Source organism: Trachymyrmex cornetzi, unplaced genomic scaffold, assembly GCF_001594075.2.
Source record: "Trachymyrmex cornetzi isolate Tcor2-1 unplaced genomic scaffold, Tcor1.1 scaffold127, whole genome shotgun sequence".
NCBI classification, from domain to species: Eukaryota; Metazoa; Arthropoda; class Insecta; order Hymenoptera; family Formicidae; genus Trachymyrmex; species Trachymyrmex cornetzi.
The window spans coordinates 450,137-471,667 of record NW_017295839.1 but is presented as its reverse complement, the minus strand read 5'-3'; the positions used below and the strand labels follow the sequence as shown (position 1 = coordinate 471,667).

Below are 21,531 nucleotides of genomic sequence, written 5' to 3'. Positions count from 1 at the left end.
ATACAGGACTTTTTGATTCAGTATAGGCTGTTCTACCCACGTATGACAAAAAATGCGGTAGTCGCCAAACACCCTGTATATATATTAAGAACTAGTGTCGGCTTACATATTAACGCATTTTTTTTACATATTGATTTAATTTTATTAAAAAATTTTTTCTCTTTTTGATATTTGATGACTGCGTCTGTTAATATAAGATCTTTTTTCTGTGATAACTTTTTACTTTTTAGAATTTTTTCATCATATTGACTCAAATGATATAATATATCATATAGTAAATTTGAATAAACCAAGTTAATCGTTCAAAATATTTAGTTGCTTTTACATTTAGCTTTATTAATTTCGTATATTACAGCTTTTAGTGTGTACTGATCTAGTGTAATGCAAGTGACCGAACTTGCTATAATTTAAAACTTGCAACTGTAGAGGGATTTCGATGGATCTTCCTGAAAACGAACGGATGAAACACTTTTGCTTTTATCTCGTTTTTTAACTTGAAAAAAAAAACAGATTTCGCTCTCAAACTAAATATTGTAGAGTAGATTTCTGGATACGCATCTAAATTTTCTGGAAGCCTTTTGATATTGCTTATTCGTGTTCGATGTTGCTTATTCAGTAGAAAGAAAAACCCCAAGCAGCCGGCTCGACCATCGGCGACTCACAGTGGTCGAGCAAAATGTGTGATGCATTGCTAAGTTATGTACACTTTCATCGGCGATGATGTCATCCGTTTCTCGTACGTGTATGTGTACGTACTATATATATATGTGAGGAGAGACTGCGTCTCGCATACCGCAAGGTCGCGGGACCGGACCAGGGCCGGCATTATTTCGCTGCCCCGAGCAACCAAATTCTTCCCTATCCATTGATCCCATTGTACGAGTCTACCGCTATTCGTCATCGTTCATTCACACGTAAAATTTTATGCTTTCCTTTCGTCGCGGACACTTTTGGGACTTTAAAACGAGTCACCAGTTGTACTTTCCCATTACTCCTTATATAGTTGACGATCCGGAAAAAAAAGAATCTTTTAGAATTCATTGTTAAAAATTTATGAGCGGAAGTGTATTTTACTTCACCGACCTGTTATTTTAATGTCACGATTATTCCGATTGACCCAACTCGATATTTTGAGAAACACGTTTTTATGAAAAAAACTAACGAGAATGTCACCTGTAAAGGTGCAGTTTCAAGTCACACGTACTCCGGCTTTGCCTTCACGAAGTAGAGAATGTGTTTGAATATACACAATCACACACACACGCACGTGCACGCACACACGCGCACATATATATTTATGAAACTAAAGAGCTATACGATAGCCACGGTAGTAACGTGTACTTCCGGCTTCCAGGTAAAAGAAAGGAGAATAAAGCAAAAGAAAGAGATACATACACGGTACTCTCGAACGCCTCTTCAACATGATCTATAATTATCGATGGTATTTTATCGATATATCCTAACAAATATATTTGCAGCGTATTGCGGAATCAAAGTTTACGGACCGACTGATCGACAGTGCCAGAGCTCCTCATAAAAACGTACTAACATCACCGATCAAGGTACGAGTTTATTCAGATCTGGAGACATTGGTCTCGGCGCTAATCTTGTGTTTACAGCGAGCGACAATTCTCGTATTTCATGTGTTTAAAAATATCTAGTAGATTCTTCATCGTACACTGGCAGACTCTTGTGCCGAATTGATCAGAGAATCTCTTCGAATCGAGATCAGTTAAAATTACGATTGAAAACACCGATCAAAATTAAGATCTAGCTGGAAAATTAAAATAGAATTTTGGTACATATATATGTCATCTTACGCATGTTGTGAATAAAAAGCTTCTAATTTTAGATACGCAGCTACGTAGTCGTGAACATTAATAAACATTCGTCGTTATAAATGCGACAATAACTGGATAATGTGAGAATACTTATCACAATGCTGGCGGGAAGCGCCTGCGATTAGAGAGTGATTTTCGTACTTACGGCGGAAGAAGAACGGCGTGGTAAAAGCGTCGAAAACACGTGCCCTCGGCTCCTAACCAGCGGAACGAACTAACGGGCAACCGACAAGTAATGAAACAACGGGAAAAGACGAGCTTCGGTAGTTCGGCTTGCGTTCCGGCAACGAACGTTTCTCGACTGGGCATTTTCCTTCGAATTTTCCTTGATCTATAATCTATTTCAAGGCCGTCGATTTATCCTTTTTTTTTATGCAGTTAGCAATTATCACGCGACAGCGCTCCAATTTCCAGCAGATAGAGTAATTTGAAATTTGTATCAAGTTATGCACCTAATAAAAAAACAGAAGACAATAAAAAATACAATAAATATAAGTGTAACATATATCTATGATTGATTAATTTTGTGAATAGCTTTAAGGATGTACTAATAAGTTGCTAGCTTAAGAATGCTCGCAAGTAAAGAAAGAGACGAAGAAGATACTCGATAGAAGCTGCCTGTTGATAGAAATGTTACACCAGATCAATCTCTATTGCTTTCTCTTTTGCAATTCCTTTTGATAGTGCAAATTGCGTTATCGCGCAACTGATGATCACGGAAATAGTTCGTCAGCATGCATTCGTCATCGGGAGTAATTCGTAATGCGTGCGAGATGAGTCAGCCGGTCGGTAGCGATTATGATAGCGGTATATGCTAAGTAAGAAGAAAGTATTGCCTGCGATTAGGCTAAAAATACATTCGTCTATATGCCCAAACTTATCGAAATAGGACGAATAGACTCGATGTGGAAACATGTACCGTTCATTTGTACCAGAATTAGCAAAGGCTAGTTTTTTTTTTAAGAATAAAACATGGTGCTTCTTCTTAAACTTATTTTTAATGCTTTAAATATGTTTCAAACAGAATTATAAAAAAACATGTTTAAAATATCGATTAAACATGTTTTAAACTGTTTAAAACATGTTTAAAACATATTTCTTTATACCAACTCTTTGTGCTTTATAACATACTTCGCACAATACGTTTGTATTCATTTGTGTCATATCTTATACAATTAATCTATGATATATATTACAAATGAATATAACATAAATGAATCTCTTTTCACATTGTTTCACAAATGAACTTTTATTATTTTGCGATAATATGTATTATATGTATATGTATTACACATGTATGTAACACAAGGTGTCTTAGAATGACCGCCAAATATTTCATGTGCTGGTACAGCGGATTAAACTGACACGAGTCGAAAAGTCGTCTACCATTTCATAATTTTCACAATAGTGAAAGAGAAAAATTAAGAATTTTTCAGTGCATTTTCTCACATGTTGATAAAAATAGCTGTCAATATATAAGAAAAAATTCTGAAAAAATTTTTAGAGCTCTACGAGAAGAAAATAAACAATTTTTATCTCTTGTTGTGTTTTTGTAAAGTTGATAGTATTTAAGTAAAGAATTATTGAATAACCAATATATTCGGTAATTTTTAGTAATTAATATCTTGTTAACTATTGCGAAAATTGTAAAATGGTAGCGGAATTTTTTACTCAGCTTAGTCCGTTCTATCAGCACACGAAATATTTGGCGGTCATTCTGGGACATCCAGTATATAAAAATATACGTATAATAATTATTTGGTGATATGTATGTCACAAAATAATTGTGATAAAAAGATGCATTTTTAATTTATCCTTAACAGAAATTCAAAATTGTTATGAAGATGCTGCGACGATTTTTATTTTTATAAATTATCATTCCAGTAGTTGACGTAGAAATTGCTTTGAAAATATGAAGTAACTTATATCAGTTCTGCAAAGCTCTATCTCTCATTTGCGAAATACCTCAAATTACGCCAATTAGTCATTAAAGAGCTCATTGTTGCAACGCTGAGTGGCATCGCGGTGTTATGGTTCTTTAAACATTTATGAAATCCTACTACGGTTCTTTAATAACGTATTCCAACTTGTATGCTCTGGGCAATAAGAATATGAATGTTATGTCCAGCGTATATATTTTCTTTTCAATTTATAATTATAATTTTTAATCAATACATTATAGTATATTATAATCTTTGTACTATCATATCAAAATATATTAATATATTTTAAATATTATATAAATATTTAAATATATATAATTATATATTAATATAAATTATATTTATGTTATTTATCAATATTATATAAAAAATGCCTACAATGAATATAAATTAAAATTCATAATTTATAGAAGAATAAATAGTTATACTCGGTGCATCGCGATCATTCTTACTCTGCCGCTCGTCCCTTGTCAACGAGAGTATATCTTGAAGTTTTTAATTTGTTTTTTTAGAGTCAGTGTACCGTGGATGTACCGTTTGTGCGCGGTGTAACCTCGGTGAATTTACGATGTCACGAGTAACCATGCGTATACGTGTGAGCGGCGCCGGACATACGCGTATATACGCATACTAGTATGTAATAAGTATTCTACAACAGTCGTACTCTACAACACGAATGCTACGAGAGATGCAACTCACTCCTCTTCGGCTGCTCCTCGGCAAGGTCGTGGATAGCGTTGTCTCTGACAGATATGAGAGAGTGACATTCGCATCCGGTGGGCGAAGGGAAGCTTCTCCGTACTCGGCTCACGGCTGATCGTTTCCTTCCCTTCTCCCCTCGTCCTCATTGCTGCAAGATGGGCGAGTTCATTTGTTCTGCACTCTTTTTACAAACGAAATTTAGATGCCCGAATATTATTATTATTTCTGCGTCTCTTGGAGATGAAGGCCGAGAGCATGGAAATCGCGGCTGAAAGTGCTGAAACAAATTTCAGAGTTATATATCTGTCTGTTCAACGCTGATTTTTACGATTCGAAAAAAAAAGAAGGCAAAATCATGAGTGCGGAAAGTACAGGATAGTACAAGGAATCGAAAGGAACAGGTGTTCCACGAGCCGGTCGCCATGGTGACACGCGATTGGCCCGAACTCGTCGGAGTGGCCAATCGACACGCGATCCGTTTGAGAACGCATCTTGAAGTCGGCGATTTTCCCTGCCGCGGCCCACGGAGTGAACCGCGCATAACTTCACTCCGTCACGATTATTTACCGTCGATTATTATGGAGCGAGATGTTTTTTGCTTACAGCAATTTGAAACGGGTACTGGAAGGTATAATTATAATCCGGTTACCAATGATTATTTTTAACTCATCATTTACACATTATTTTTTTTACTGATACGTTTGAATGACACTGCAAAAAAGAGAGGAAATCACGGGATTTTTCGCTTCGAATGCGATACGACTGCGGCCAAAGTTCGATTAATTTCATAATGAATTCGATCAGTCGCACTATATTGGATTAGTGCACATCAAAGGTTGCTTGACGTAAAAATATCTTGGCATAATATATATAGTAAACTTCATGTAAACAAGTCGATGTTATTTGTCATCGTTTTGACGTCAAAATGACGTCTTTAATATCATTTTTCAGTAAATAAAAATCAATTAAAATCAATTTAAAAAGATTAATTTCAACGTTTTCGAATATCTCTGAAAATCTGAATTCGTTTCAATGCCTAAAGCCTTTTTATTCATTTATAGGAATTGCATGAAGCACGTTTTTTATGCTTTTCAATCCAAAAATAAGTTCAGTTTTTAAAAGTGGATCGTGATTACTGCTTAATTAAAAATTTTAGATAGGAAATGTAGTTTTTTAATCCAATTGAATATCCCCAATTGAATGCAAAAAAGATTGTTCCATTTAAAGTTCTTCATTAACTGAATTGACATCAAAATGACGTTAAAAATGTTAGCTTGTTTACTTATAAGTTTTCACAATAAAATAATACATATATATATTCTGTTAAAGAACATGACAATAATATCATTATTGAATATTTAATTGTTTTAAGTATTTATATGATTTGAATTTAACTTTGCTAATTTCATATGTAACAGTTTTTAATATGAACTATCTAATCCAGTGTAATATGCAAGTGATCGAATTTATTATTAATTTAACTTATCGAGCAAAGATTTCATACACAAATCTTCTAGGGACGTCCTATACAGATGTCCAGAGAACATTCTGCTTGTTCTAAGGACGTTCTTATCAGATAAAATGTATGCTGTGTGGGACAATAGAAATAATATTTGGGAACAAAAGTAAATATTAATAAATTAATATTCGAAATAATATTAGTAATAAATAAAATAAAAAGATTAGGAATAGAAATTAAACGTAATATTTATGTCTTGTATCTTATTTATCCAATGTTAAGTTAAAATAAGTTCCTAACTTTTTATGTCTGGCATTTAATATTCTTCCATTGCGTGCAATGCCTAAAATATAACTTGTTGCAGTATTTTATTAATATTTACAAAATTATTAATTTTTGTCCGATACACGAAAAGAAAGATATCAGATTAGAAATTTTGCGAGCAATCATCGAGCAAAAACTGAATTAACCACCGATTAAGTTAATCGGAGTTTGGTTGGAGTCTATAAACACTCCAAACTTATTTAAACCTCAATGAAATCGTGCCAAAGGAATTGTTAATTCAAATTTACTCCACGAAACGGGAATCAAAGTAGCCTCTGAATTTAATAGAACAGAGCGCTATACATCACTCGATCGTCTCCGATGCACAGTCAACGGTTGCAAATATATACGGGCAATATACGGGCTTTCCGTGAATACGTAACGTGTTTTCGAGGCCTACGACATCTAGAGTACGCGAACAGTCGATGATCTGCGCGACGACGTGACGTTCATTCGAAGAAAAGCCTGACGGCGACGATAAGATGGCGGCGTCGCGCACCGCGCACGTCAGATCGCGGCTGAGCGGTCGGTGTTGGTCGGTGCAGCGGGGTTCGAGGGGGTTGGGGGGGGGTGTAGGCAGGAAGAGGAGGTAGACGACAGGCGGGCGCAAGCAGGCAGGCTGGCAGGCAGGCAGGCACGGATGAGAGCTGTGTCGTCGTATACGTGCCTGCGTATAGAACGTGCGGACGGAGAGACGGCCTGTGTCGTCATGTCCTGGCGTAGCCGCGTAGTCGCCGTAATATCCAGGCAGCCTAACTACGAGACGGCGCAGGTCGATTCTCATTTCGCGTGATCCATCTATCTCTCTTTCTCTCTTTCTCTCATCTCGTCCGCCAGCCAGACTACGGCCAGTTTCGTCGATGCCTTTGTTCGCGACCGGGAGGAGGAGGACGGGCGCGGATTGCCGTCGCGACGAGGCGAAGACGAGGACGAGGGCTAAGAGGAACCTCGTGCCCATAGCCTAGCTGATAGCCAGTGGAAGTGAAGTGTATATACTCGTGAGAGAAGGTGCGACGATCTTGCTCCGTCTATCTGTCTCTCTTGCGCTCTTTCTCCGTTCCTCTGCTCCGTGTCTCTCTCTCTCTCTTTCTCCCTCCCTCCCTCCCTCCTCTCTCTTGTTCTCTCTCTCTCTTTCTCTCTCTCTCTCTCTCCTTGAGTGAAACGGCTCTCCACACCCCGGCGCGGTCCTGGACACGTCTAGGAAGTGGTGGTGGCGACGTCGCGGAAGGAGGCGCGGAGGAGCCGACGGCGACGACGACGACGGCGAGATGCGCGAGTTCAAGGTGGTGGTCCTCGGCTCGGGCGGGGTGGGCAAGAGTGCGCTCACTGTCCAATTCGTATCCGGTTGCTTCATGGAGAAGTACGATCCGACGATCGAGGATTTCTACCGCAAGGAGATCGAGGTGGACAACTCGCCATGTGTCCTCGAGATCCTCGACACCGCCGGCACCGAGCAGTTCGCGTCAATGCGCGACTTGTACATCAAGAACGGTCAGGGTTTCGTCGTAGTATATAGCTTGACGAATCATCAAACCTTTCAGGATATCAAGGCGATGAAGGAGCTCATCACGCGCGTCAAGGGTACGGAACGCGTGCCGGTGCTACTTGTGGCGAACAAGCTCGATCTGGAGCACCAACGGGAGGTCGGCACCGAGGAAGGCCACCAGCTCGCGCAACTCTGGGGCTGTCCGTTCGTCGAGGCAAGCGCCAAGAACCGTACCAACGTCAACGAGATGTTCGCCGAGATTGTGCGCGAGATGAACTTCAGTCCTGAGAAGGAGAAGAAGACCTATTGCTGTTGCAGCGTCCTCTAATACTTAATCAAAATCGACGTTCGCCCGGATTATTTACCCGCGGACCGAACTAAGGTGATGGAGGTATACAGTGTGTACAGTGCTTCGGGGAAAGAGCTCGTTGGCGTTAACTCGTTGACGTGGTTTTACGCCGTTCTGCTAGGAGGATTCTTTTTACATCTCTTACCTGGCCTGCTGAGGAACATGCTAAGGAAAGATGATACAGTGTACAGTGGCTTATGGGCAGAGCTCTCGTCAACGTGTTACGTCGTCCTGGAGGATCTCCTTTCGAAGAACCATCTTTTGGATGTCCTATTGACCTTGAGATATGCCGTGCATCTGTCAAGGCTAACTTATATCGGACGCTGTACGAATTTTCCAAAATGGAAACTATGGTTCTCTTCTTTTCTAACTTTCGGAAGACCGTCCGGCGAGAGACGGCCGTTAAACACAGATATTTTATTATACGCGAATAGTATTATGTATGTAATATTATTGTAATATATATACATATATATATATATATATATAAATAATATAGATAAAATTTAAGAGAGAAGGAGCGAGCAAAAGGTAGCTTTTCCTCGGCAAAAGGACCAATACTCCGCTCGCGAGAAAGGAGAAGGTGTCGAAAACCGTAAAACCAAACTCGATATCGGCTTTCTGCTCAATTTCAGACAGAACCGTCGCACGTAGGTTCGCGTTCTCGTCCACAAATGGAGATTTAGGTGCTGCGCAGAAAAAAAGAAAGATTATTCGCACTTTGAAGGAATCACTGTGATGGTCGTTCTAGCATGGTGATAGTTTCAGCGATAACGAGCCAAACTAAATGTTTGAGTGAGGCTTAATCCTGTAAGCATAATTTGTATGCAGTCATTGTGAAGGCTATGCAATCAAATCCATCTGATTCGATGAAAGTGGTTCGGTTTTGAGAGTACTCTTCTCTGTGCAATTGTTCTGTGTTAATTTAAGCTAAGGAGGCTGATTAGCGAGATATTGTCTAAACATTTTTGTACGAGACGTTGTTAGTGACATTTATACACAGGGTGTTTCACCTTTAATCATTTGAAATGTCTTCATTATTCTTAAGGGTATACACAGAAAAATGTTTCAGAAACAAATTATTCAATTTGAGAATCATTTTAATGATATTTGTTTCTTCGTATCGAATAATTTGATTCTGAAATATTTCAAAATGTTTCAAGGTATTTCAAACGATCAAAATCATCCTGTATGTCGGTTGTACAGTCCTAACATTGAACTATTTTACTGTGCATAAAGGAAAGGCACTGAGAATGAAGTTTTGTACGCGACACCTCAGTGGTTAACGGATAATTCAGCTGTTGTGAGATTTCTTGTGATCCATTGTGTAGCAAGTACTAATACTTTACTTTTGTTTTGCTTTTATATCTGTTCCAAGATGTTTGATACGCAATACCGTATTTGCAAACTCAGATGCGCAGAAGTGAGCAAATTAATATATCGTGATGATTACAAAATTTAATAAACTAAGGGCCAGAGTTAAAGACTTGCCTTTAGTTTGTTGAAATGTAACATTGCAGATGATATTATGTAAATACGAGATGACGGGAAAATATTAAGAGAAACGTTTCGTAAAGAGATAGTTAACGTAATAATGTCAATCTAAACTCGTAATTTGTAAGCTTTGTACGGTAAAAAAAAAATTTGTACTACATAGGCTGCAAGACTGCACATTCGATCACTATGGGATTGATGACGGTTTTTTTTAACGAGTGATCTTATACACCAATGACAGAGCACAATAGTAGAATTAGAAATCTCCGGAAGGTGCGCCGGTTTTTCGCATTGATCCCTTCAACTGCAAAAATCACGTATGTGCTTTTATTCATCGCTCATAATGACTACACCAATGTGAAAAGTATCGTAATAGCAAGACTGTGACTTCTTTTCAAAAATATTTTTTTTATCCTCGAGGCCTCGTGAAAAATCACAGAATCCGAATAAAACTTCTCTAAGAATTTCTCGTAATGTTCCACAAAAGATGTTTAAAAGAAAATAATTGTGAATATTCTAAAATACAATTACAATACTTTTCGTTTATTGGCATTGCTTTCGAAGAAAAGAAATCCATAGAATCGTTTAAAACTGTCGTCGAGTTTCGAATGTAAAAAATAATCGATGGATGTAGGAGAAGTTAGAGAGCAATGGCACTCCCCTCATAAGATTGATTAATTTGAAAATTTCGAAAAAAATTACACACTTATTTTAGAAACGTGCAATTACTGTTTACTGAATTTGCAATGTGAAGAAATTCTATAGATGAGATTATAACATTTATTTTTTACATTATTTTACAATCATGTCTCGTTGTATAATTAGATATAATTATGCTCTGTAAATTATCTATTTAGATATACGTTTTATTTCTATTCTTTATGTTGCACAATTTCGGTAGATGTATTACTTGCACATTTCTGATAACGTATAAAAAATTCTTTTCCGTTTTATCCTTATCATAGTAAAAGATTTGACGAAATTTTTTTAAAACGCTCGATTAATTTTATAAATAACCGGCAGATAGTGTGTGTAATTTTTCTCATGTAATCAAAATTGTATTGTCAGATAAACACCGCTTCTCGACGAGCGTATCGTAATAACGTTCATTATATATTGTTCAATGCATTTAACTCTTGGATGCATTATTGGAACAATTTTTACTTTTTCATAATATTTTCACTGAGATCGAATCTTTCTATCTTCTAGATTTAATTTTTAGAAGATTTCAAATTATATCTTTATCTAATTAAACTTTGAGCCTTTTAAACTTTCGAGAAAATTATTTAGAAAGCGCATCCGAGGGTTAAATGCAAAAGGAAAAATTGACGAAGATTGTTCGACATTAATATCTTTTTATTGATTTTATCGAAGGATATTGTTTCGCTTCTGACAAAGATGTATTTGTAATTTTGTACAGCCCTCCCAATTCTAATTTGTAAACGCGGCATTATGAATTTTAACGCAAATTGTATTGTCTGAATAGTATACGCGATACTATTTTCCAACTTTCGGAGAAAATTGCAAGAATTAAGAGTTAAAGAAAAAAGAAATAAAAAAAAATGAGAATGAACTGATGTACAGTATTTCTACGATTGATAGTTAGATCGTTCTTAGGTATCGGAAAGAGATAATTGTTCATATACTTCGAACGAGCGTTAAATGTTGCGTTGAATAACGCAAAGACCCTTTCGGTATACTTTTTTCGAATGGTGCTTTCTGTAGTTTTATTCCGGGCCCTAATATTAGAAAAGAAAAAAAAAACAAAGAAAAAAGAATTTGCTGAGGCGCCGGAAACCGCGGTCGTGAGTTATCTCGCGGTTCGCGCGTCAAGAGATGAAGGATAAGAGCAGGCGGAGTGGTTTCACGAAGCCGCTACTTTGTCACAATAACGTGGAAAATTCTTAGTCTCGCTGTGATCCCGTAGTCGTAACATCGCACCTTTTGTATATCGAATAACAATAATCGAAGTCTTCACCCGGCTTCGATCGGAGGGCCTCTTTATAAAGCGTTTTGATCGTCGCCTGACTTGTACACTTTCTTGCGTTTTTTGCCCTGTTTTATACATACGAAACATGTATACATACATACATACACACATGGTATGAAGTACGGATCACAAGGCCGTCGTCTGCCTAGATAGCTCACCAAGTATTTGATATATACTTGAAAAATCTATTTATATATTTATATGAAGAGAGGCCACGCCGCGTGCCTCCTGCGCGTCCAATTCACGAGATTTGCGAGATTGCGCGCGCTATTTTTTTAAGGCAGCGGTCTGAAAATCGTTGCCGCATGAATTATCTACGACATGAATTCTAATAACAGAATCGTTTTTATTTGGGGAGCTATCGTCGGCGAAGAAGCGTCAAAGGGAAAAAGAAAAAGGACTGCGCCATACCTGGAGTCGGCCAGCATATCATACATCTAAGGACCAGAATTGTTTTTCTTTTCTTAATTGTTCACTTTACTTATGATCGGCGAATCAGTTATTATCTTCCTACATGTCGAAGAAAAAGATCGAAAGAGAAAAATGCAATGTGCAAAGACATATACAGTGTAATTCACATACAGTTGCAGACACATGTGCATTTGTCATGCAATCGGGTCACGCACATATTAATTAGTAATTGGTGAAAAGATAAAGAGAAAAAAAAGAAAAACACCACGATTTAGATATGTGTATATCGGCCTTTCAGTACTATTACCTGCGTATATATACATATATATATCTGATATATTGAGTACGAAATGCGTTATATATTTTTTACAATGTGAAGAATCTGTAAATATATAATATAGCGAGTCGAAGTATATATATATAAATATAATAAAAGGTAATTATCTTGAAACTTCCGAAAGAAATGCGAAGTATTTCAGAGTGAATATCTTTTATTCGTGAAAGAAAAAGAAAATGTGCATTGCACACTGGATTAAGTGCAGTCTCGTTCTTTCGTGCATAATTGTGTAGAATCTTATTATAAAATTACATGAGTAGAAACTAGAATGCTACAGAATCATTTTCTTATTACTAATTTATATTGCTATTTTTTTCCTTCGTAGTGAGAGATTGTTTGCTAATAATTGTTTTAAAATATATTCAAATTATATTTTAATCATCCTTGCATAATGTGAAATATTGCTTGCTAATAATTATTATCTTAAAATAAAAATTATTTAAAAATATTTTCGGTCGAAAAGAGAGCATCTCATAGAATATTTTTTATTAACTGGACAACAAAGTGATAGATTTAATACGCTTTTATGTTGGAGTACCAGCATGATGATCTAGTCATGAACGAATGAGTTAAGCACTCATAAGTCGTAATTACATATGCATTCTTCAGATATTTCCTGAGCAAAATATGCGATTTCTTTTTCTTATCCTATTGAAAAAAATATTTTTAATTAAAATATATAATTATCATATTTTTAATTAAAACGTGTAATTATCGTAGAAGTATCGAAGTTGACTTTTAGGTTCTGTTCATCTAATAATTTATTATTTTAATTTTAATTTTACAAGAAATTTAAACTCAGAAGCCTTCAAGATAATGCACATTTTTTCTTTCTTCGCAATTTTCTGTTTCTTTTTTTTACTTTTTATAATATATTTGGCACTGTCGCACAAATATAGCGTTAAAATTTTCAAACCAATAGCTATCAATTGGATTCTGCGCCGAAAAATCTGAGTGTATACATACATTTTTTTTCCAAACTCAAAAGAGTGTACATTTATAATCTTACTGTTTCGATCGATTTTATTTTAAATCATTTTTTCCGGAATTATGCTCCAACTTAAAATTATTTACACAGAAAATCAATCAAGTTATTACTTTTAAGTTCATAATATAATGTCAAGATATCGAATTTATTAGAGAACTACTCGTCATTCGGTTTATACGATGACAAAATTTTATAATTGTGATTAAGGAAAAGACTCGATGAAGCTAAAGCTCGCCTATATGGTTCAAATAAAATTTTTTTATATTTCATTTTGTATCTTTTGCACGTGTATTTTATTAATCAATTATCAGTCCAATGTTTATTACATATATACATTCATTATGTACACATGAGGTAGACTCAGATCCGGTTTGCAAATAGAAAATCGCTCGTTTTCGCAATGACGAAATGTGAATCAGTTTTTTGCACAGTTGAGAAATCTTTCATTGCCTCCGTCTCATATTACATATCTATTTTTTAAATACTAAATTATTAAAATAATTTACACGGGAGTGAACATTTTTTTCCGAGATAGATAAAAATCAATTTAAACACAAATGGAAGCAATGAAAAGTATCATAACTGCAATATTCAAATTGTAACTTTTTTAGGAGAATTTTTTGTACAATGTTATATATCCATTTTGTTAAAAAAATCAAAAATTTTGAACAAATTTTAATATAGAAACAGTGTTAACTAAATATAAATCGCTGAATGAATATAAAACTAATATATATTGATGTTACAACATTTGTTGCGTATATATACATTGGAAAATTATTATAAATAAAGACGCACAGTGTCATTACAAAATGTATAAATGCAGTTACAATACTGTTCATTGCACAGAAAACTTCTCTTAAACATTTTTTTCATCTCGTACATGACACACTAGGTTTACATATCACTCCGATATTTAACGGTAAGTATACTAAGATAATCAATATTTAGTTAGAAAAATTATAGGGAAGCCGATCAAACGTCTTAAAAATTTGAAAAAATTATATTTAAGAATAAAAAAGGTAAGTATTTTAGTAAAATATACATTCGTATTCTTTTTTCCAATAACATACAGAAGCTTTAAAAACTTGTTTTTAACAAAAGTGAAGCTTTAAAATTTCTATATTTTCACATTATCAGAAAAATTGTATAGAATTTTTAAAACGTTCAATCAATACATAATTTTACGAATAATTAACAGTTACACAACGAGTATTTAGTATAAAAAACAATCCATAAAAAACGACTATTAATGATATTATACAGTGATTGATTCAATATATCGAAACTGAAGTAGTCTCACAAATAAGATGTACTTTGATTACAACAAAAAAAAATTTTCTTTTATGTATAAAATTATCCCAACAGAAACAAGAGACATGCAGATGTTTTCTTCATGCATTATCAAAGCTAATTTATTCTTCCAGGAGTATGAAATTTCACATTTGTTCGTGATAATCAGTTAGGAAATATTTACTTTTCATATGAATTATATCATCAACACAATCACGTACGAATTGGTACGCCTTGAACATGTCATTTATTGTATTTGTAGTAGAAATGAGATGCGACAAACTTGCATATACTAAATTGTCTGAACTCTCACTGAAACATACATAAAAATTATCACGTTTTAATTTTTACACAATACATTTTATCTAATATAAAATATATAAATTCTATATTTTGATACATATGTTCCTATATATTTTGTAACATTTTGATACACTATTTATATATTATAGATTTATTATTATAATACACTATAATTTCTATTCTTTCTTTTCTATGTAACAAAAAAATATTTAAAAACAATATTTTAATTATTTCATTACTTATAAATAATATTTTACTGTATAATACAAAATTGTTTTAATTTATAAAATTCATAAGATTTAAAAGAAACACAATAAAATATATAAAATAAATAAATAAAATTAATTTATAAAATAATTAAACACGATAATCCGTTATATTTTGCAATTTAATAAAATTCTGTCGTTCTGTCACTATATAATATATTCAATTTTCATCAACAAAATTTTGTTAGAATTATTAAAATATCAGAATTGTAAAAAAATTAAAAAATGAAAACCTATAGAAACGCAGTGGGTATTTAAATAACTATAAATATTTGCAAAGCCGATCAAATGTCTTGCGGAAAATTCAGAAAGTTACTTTTAGGAAAGTATTATTTTAAAACATCACATATATATATTCTAAAATATAATACAAAAACTTAAAAATTTATTTTTATGTTCTTCTACATTAGAGAATTATCTAACAGAAAACAAAAATTCATATGAAATAAAAAATTAAAAAAAAAATTCTTATTCTAAAAAAACTAAATCCAAAAGAAGAAAAATACTACTATTTACTTACTTCTCAATTTTTTCAGATCGTACAAAGTATATTTCGATTAACTCGCTGATCTTGCGAAAATAATCTCTAATCCTAGAATTTGCATCGACGCACATGTTGTTGATCTGCTCCAGCAAATTGTCATACATCTTGCCATACTGTGTCTCGTTGACTGCACTCTTCAAGGAGAATAGAGTCTTTGATAGGATATTGAAGAGTATTTCCTGGTTGTTACACATCTGGTGCTTGAGGAGTAAGAGTGCATCACAATAGTGCATGAGGGCACGCAGAAGCGAAACAAATGAATCTTTGGGAAAGGTATCTGTAAAAATTAAGGCGAGCTGCATCGCTTCGGCAGTAATGTGCAATACATTCTCATACGCCTCTAGTTCGTTGGCCCAGCCAAAGTAAGACCAGGATACTATCGTCATCTCGATAGCAAAGTTCTTGTACTCTTCCTCGGTGGCATGCAGCATCATGTGACGTAATAAGGCTTTCTGATTGAATTTGAAAAAATCGGATTTACGTTGCGAATTCGTGTACATTAGTCGATATGTGGTGGAGCAACGTCTTTCATAGTTCTGGATTACGTCCTGCACAGTGCCGCGTAGGATTTTTTGTAACAAAGGAGCCAATAATATTTGATCGATAGGTTCCACAAAGTTATTAACTTTTTCCATGATCTCGCTCTGATTTTTCAACGTTAACAGATTCGGTCGGGCGGATACAAGATTTAATACCATTGTTCCTCGGTCTAACAAATTGTTTACGGTGCTTCTTAAATACACTGGATTGGACTTTCTTAATATCGACATCTTCTTGATTAATTCTGTGATTAGCAATACATAATTTGTTCTGGGCGTGCAGATTTTTTTCTTTAGGATAGAGTACATATGTATCAGTATAGAGAGTAGGTTCGAACAATTGAAAACTTTATAGCTCAGGCAAGGAATGTAGACGTTGTTTAACAGATCGTCCGGAGTTATTGCCTATAAAAAAGAAATGCAAAAATAAAAAATAGAAACCAAAGAAAAATACACAAATTACTATTAAATAGATGTGTTTTGATTACATTAATGGTAAGTATGGGTACAGATATTTTGAATACAATTTTAGATATGCTATAACAATATCGGCTAAAGAAATTAATTGTAAATTAATACAAAATGTAGAATAGATTATTCTAAACAAACATCTCCAAAAAATAAAATGAAAAAGATTATCTGTTAAAAATATTTCAAAAATATTTCACAATCTTAGAAAAAAATATAATACATGCGACACATTTTTAATACCCTGCGACAAAAAATATTATATACATCATATTCCTCTTCTCGAACTGCGAAATTTTTATCTGAACAATTTTTTCATAAAATTTACTTTTTCAAAATGCAATTTATTAAAAATAATCTACTTGATATATAGATATATATATATATATATACATAGATAAAAAGAAATTTATATATATGCTCTAATAATACATAAAAAGTAATAAAAAAAATAGAATTTGTGTAAATAATAAATTTGACAAAAATCTGTTTCTATAATGCTTGAGTCATTTATAACATTATACATTACCTTTTTTTGAAGCATATTATTCATGAAAGTTTCAAATTGCTTGTAACACCACGTAGAGTTATCTTGTAGCCAAATATTTTTCAGAATAAATGTTAGCAAGTTATCATGATCGTCTAATTTCGCAATGAAAAATCCATATAGAAAATATGTTTGATGCTTTTTAAACATAACATTTCGGTACTCTGTTTCAGTACTGCCTATTGCAATTTTCACCAGAGTAGTTAACACTACCTTCGGATTCAACATGACAAAGATCAAAATGATACGAAATTCCTGAAGCTCGGGTATATTTAAATTGCTTTCTATATACGTTTTGAAGTATTCACTATTGAATAAGAATGTTAAACGATTGTCATGAAAGTGCTGAATTGTGTATAGTAGTACGATACGATACATATTCGACAGTTGTTGCTCTGTTAATATCTTCAATACTAATATGTAGACTTGGTACTTCTCTTCATAGTTGTTCATATGTTGGACTATATAATGAAGATATTCAAGTAGTGTACTACCGTCTTGCACATTTAATAATTCTGTTTTTCTGCTGATAAATTGCAATACAGACAGATCCCATTTTTTGTAATAGTTCATCAATTCTTTCATATCGTCTAATTTGCCATTCTCAATGCTGTGACAGAGTTCTTCAAGACTTAAAATAGACTCTTCAGGTTTTTTTGGACCTACAAGTTGCTCTAGACAGTGGAGCAGATGATCATTCGTTGACAATTCATTCTGCTTCATAAACTCTATAAAGCAGTGACACTCGATAATAATAGCGCGCTGTAGCGAAATCGTTATGTTCTCATTATCATCGACCTCTGCCCAGTCCATAAACTCCAAACAATCAACTTGCTTGATTTGATTTAGAAGTAGAGTAATCAATTCTTGATCCAGTGTTGCTATGATAGACTTTACCTTGTCGATAGTAAGCTTACAAAAATAATCCGAACGGCCGTCATTATTACCATATGTGATCTCGAACAATCTCAATCGATCATTTTTGATCGGGAAGTTTTTAGTCTTGTAGCGCATGCACATTCTGATATAACGAAGCATATCTTTTAGAAGAATACCGTGTTGCAGATATTTTTCCTGGTTAGATGACTCGAGGGAAACAAATTTGGAGCTGACAACATCTAATAATGTTTGAAAGTGCGCTACTAATTGAGAGACGATCTCTGTCACATTACATTTTGACAGCATGCCAAAGTGCAGCCACAGGCATCTGTAATACAATTTTGATATCAGAATGAAAACAAAGCGTTTGGCTCGTAGAATTTCCAGATCGTTTATACATCTGATAGTTATATCCAGAATATCCACGCATAGGTCCAATGGTAAATGCATGAGCGATTCAATCAGTAAATCCTCACACTTTATGCGCCATATTATCTACACATACATGTATATAATATTACTCACTAAGAGAGAGAGATTTAATTACATAAATATAATATATTAAATATAATGATACACAAGTATATAATCTCTCTAATGATTAATATAATTATAAAAATAAAATATAAATAAATATATATATATGCAATATATTTATACAGATAATGAATTAAATATGATTATTCTTATTTATCACAAAAATTACACATTTTTCTCTTCTGACTAAAGAAATTATCTAAATAAGCAATTTCTTTTACTACTATGTACATAAAATCATTTAATAAAATAATTTATAATTTTTAAATATACACATATTCGTACACTAGATATCTTATTTTAATTACTGTAGGCCTTGTATGTGTAAATCTCGTAAAATATGGAAGATACGGAAAAGCGCTTCAGACTAAAGTTGTATGATTTGAGGGGATATAAATAACAGAAAAATTAATTTTCGAAAAAATCAATTTTCCAAGATGATATGAAGGTCATCTTTAAAAAAAATAGAATCGTATCATTTTTTTAGCATAATTTTGCACATAAAAATATTAAGGCAAAACGATAGAAAAATTAATAACTTACGAAATATTTTGACGCATTTTGACATAAAACATAAAATATCTTATAAATTTTTTGACAATCGTTATTAATTTTTTGATAATACAGTACCTTAATACTTTTAGATACGGAATAATGAGATAAATCAATTGGTGTAAAAAAACATAATTGCTTTGAAATAAATATTGTAAAATACAAAATTTTTTACATAGGCAATTATTATATATTGTGTATTTTCGTTACCAATTGAATCATTTCATTATTCTGTGCATAAAAATATTATAAGATGCGATTATAAAAAAATTAATACATGATGAGATATTTTGTTTCCTGTCAATATATGCTAAAATGCAGTACAATTAATATAATTTGAAAATTATTAATTTTAAATATTTTTATATTAAAACTTTTAGACGTAGAATAATTAAAGATATTGTATTATACAAAAAATATCATAATTTTAAAAATGAAAAGTTCTTCAGTATCTTTCATATTTTGCGATATTTGCCTGTTGTAATTAAAATTGGATCTTTTGTGTTGTGTTGTGTATGTGTGTGCGTGCGTGCATGCATGCACATGCCCAAGCAGAACAAGTCATTATAACAAAACAATGTCAAAATGACTCCAAAATAATATTTTGGGATCATTTTGACGTTACTGTGACTTGTTGTTTTGCTTGGGTGTATGTTAGTATATTCAAAACAATAATTATATACATAAATTATATACAAAAAATCTAAACAAATTGAGAAAAAGTCGAAATGTAGTATTCAACATTCACTATATCTGTGAAATAATAAAATTAGCAAATTAATATTCTCATTATTAATATGAGGATTACCTGTATGAAGAGATATGGTGATAAAGTAGGCCAAGAATGGACTATATGGCCAAGCATTAAGTCCTCTGTAAGAAGGGACTGTGATTGAAAATTAGTGTTCAACAAAAAATAGTTGTAACAGCTAATAACGCCTGGTGAGATGTTGATACATGGTTTAGAACCGTCATTCTCATAGAATATTTTAATATTGTATATATTGAATTGTTTAACAATATTTGTAAGGGCTTCTAACAATTCGTTGACGAAACACGAAGTCTCATCTGTGGCCTGTGATAAAATAAACTTCAGCTGGCCATATTCTTGCTCCTTCTTGAATAAGAATTTTTGTACTTGCCTAGGTAACTCTAATATTAGATCCATCTTAAACAAAAACCTAAAAAGCATTTATGTATTATCCTACTTATGTATATATATGTTTATCTGAGTATAATAAAATGAATTTAATCTTAAAAATGTATAATAATAATATAAATAATAATATAGTATATAATAACATGACTATAAATATAATCCATATTGTGGATCAATGAAGAATATTTTAATCTTATTCTGGAATTATTTATCAAAGAACAAAAAGAAAAAATTTATCAGATTTAAATTATAGAAGTATAATCATTATAATGATAAAATGAAAAAAATGCATATATTAGATAAATTATTTTGTTACTTAAAAGATTTAGAAGTTTAGAGATTTATATAATATTAATATAATAAAAATATATAAAATAAAATCTAGACAATTACTACAAAATAAAAGTAGATTTTCTTTCTTCAACAGAATGTTTAAATATTGATAACTAAATAATGTAGCAATGTTTAGATAATGTAACAATTACATGTAATACTGTTTTATAATAAAAAATTGGATAATTATTCAACTAAGCTACGTCTTCCCAAAAGTTAATAATACAAAATACACAAACAAATTTTAACTTACCGAAACTTTTTATTTAACGAATATTTCTCATTTGAAACTTGTCCCTTTTACCATCATAATCAATAATTATCGAATTGCTAATGTCTGATCAAAATATTTGTAAAATGTAGATTTGTCAATATATCGATGATTTTTATGTTGTTTAAACGAAAAATTCATATGTATCTATTAAATGAATAGGACCATTGACTATATAAACATGGACCGCCAGTAGCGAACTAACCACTTCATACTGGTTATCAAACAGTAGCGACACCATTAGGGGTCGACAGGAGTGACTAGAGTCCTAGATTTATGGGCCTGCGCAAAATGGGTGCATTCATGGCTGTTCTCATGGTGTAATAAGGGCCATTCCACACAAACTTGTAGAGCCGCATAATCATAAGCATAAAGAAAATTATCCAATCACATTTCTGTCATAAAGACAAACGTAAACTACGATTGAATGATTTTCTTTATGCATATGTTTATGCGGCTATGCAAGTTATGTGGAATGGCCCTAAGACAAGGTGTAAAGGCCCGTCTACAATACAC

General features: G+C 33.1%; 3 protein-coding genes across 8 annotated transcripts in view; 1 reads left to right on the top strand and 2 right to left on the bottom strand.

Moving 5' to 3' along the window:
- The window catches only part of LOC108770478 (phospholipid scramblase 1), an 18,845-nt gene extending 14,163 nt beyond the window's left edge, over positions 1 to 4,682 (bottom strand). For 2 of the 6 annotated variants that reach the window (XM_018522103.1, XM_018522105.1), the window contains exon 1: positions 1,987 to 2,304. The gene's annotated coding sequence lies outside the window, so the exon portion shown is untranslated. Of the gene's footprint in view, positions 1 to 1,395; positions 1,547 to 1,986; positions 2,306 to 4,483 lie in introns of those variants that run through there. The other 4 variants (XM_018522104.1, XM_018522108.1, XM_018522102.1 and 1 more) reach the window with 4 other exon arrangements.
- A 2,836-nt stretch (positions 4,683 to 7,518) lies between these two features.
- Rap2l (Ras-associated protein 2-like) lies at positions 7,519 to 8,306 on the top strand. Its single transcript, XM_018521990.1, has 2 exons — positions 7,519 to 8,137; positions 8,226 to 8,306. Exon 1 carries the CDS (start codon positions 7,538 to 7,540, stop codon positions 8,081 to 8,083), a length of 546 nt encoding a protein of 181 aa, XP_018377492.1. The 5' UTR covers positions 7,519 to 7,537; the 3' UTR covers positions 8,084 to 8,137; positions 8,226 to 8,306.
- A 6,410-nt stretch (positions 8,307 to 14,716) lies between these two features.
- Positions 14,717 to 21,088, bottom strand: LOC108770413 (uncharacterized). Its single transcript, XM_018521992.1, has 5 exons — positions 20,998 to 21,088; positions 20,061 to 20,433; positions 17,267 to 18,658; positions 15,707 to 16,674; positions 14,717 to 14,929 (listed from the first exon to the last, which is right to left on the bottom strand). Exons 2-5 carry the CDS (start codon positions 20,418 to 20,420, stop codon positions 14,764 to 14,766), a joined length of 2,886 nt encoding a protein of 961 aa, XP_018377494.1. The 5' UTR covers positions 20,421 to 20,433; positions 20,998 to 21,088; the 3' UTR covers positions 14,717 to 14,763.
- Between the last annotated feature and the right edge of the window lie 443 nt (positions 21,089 to 21,531).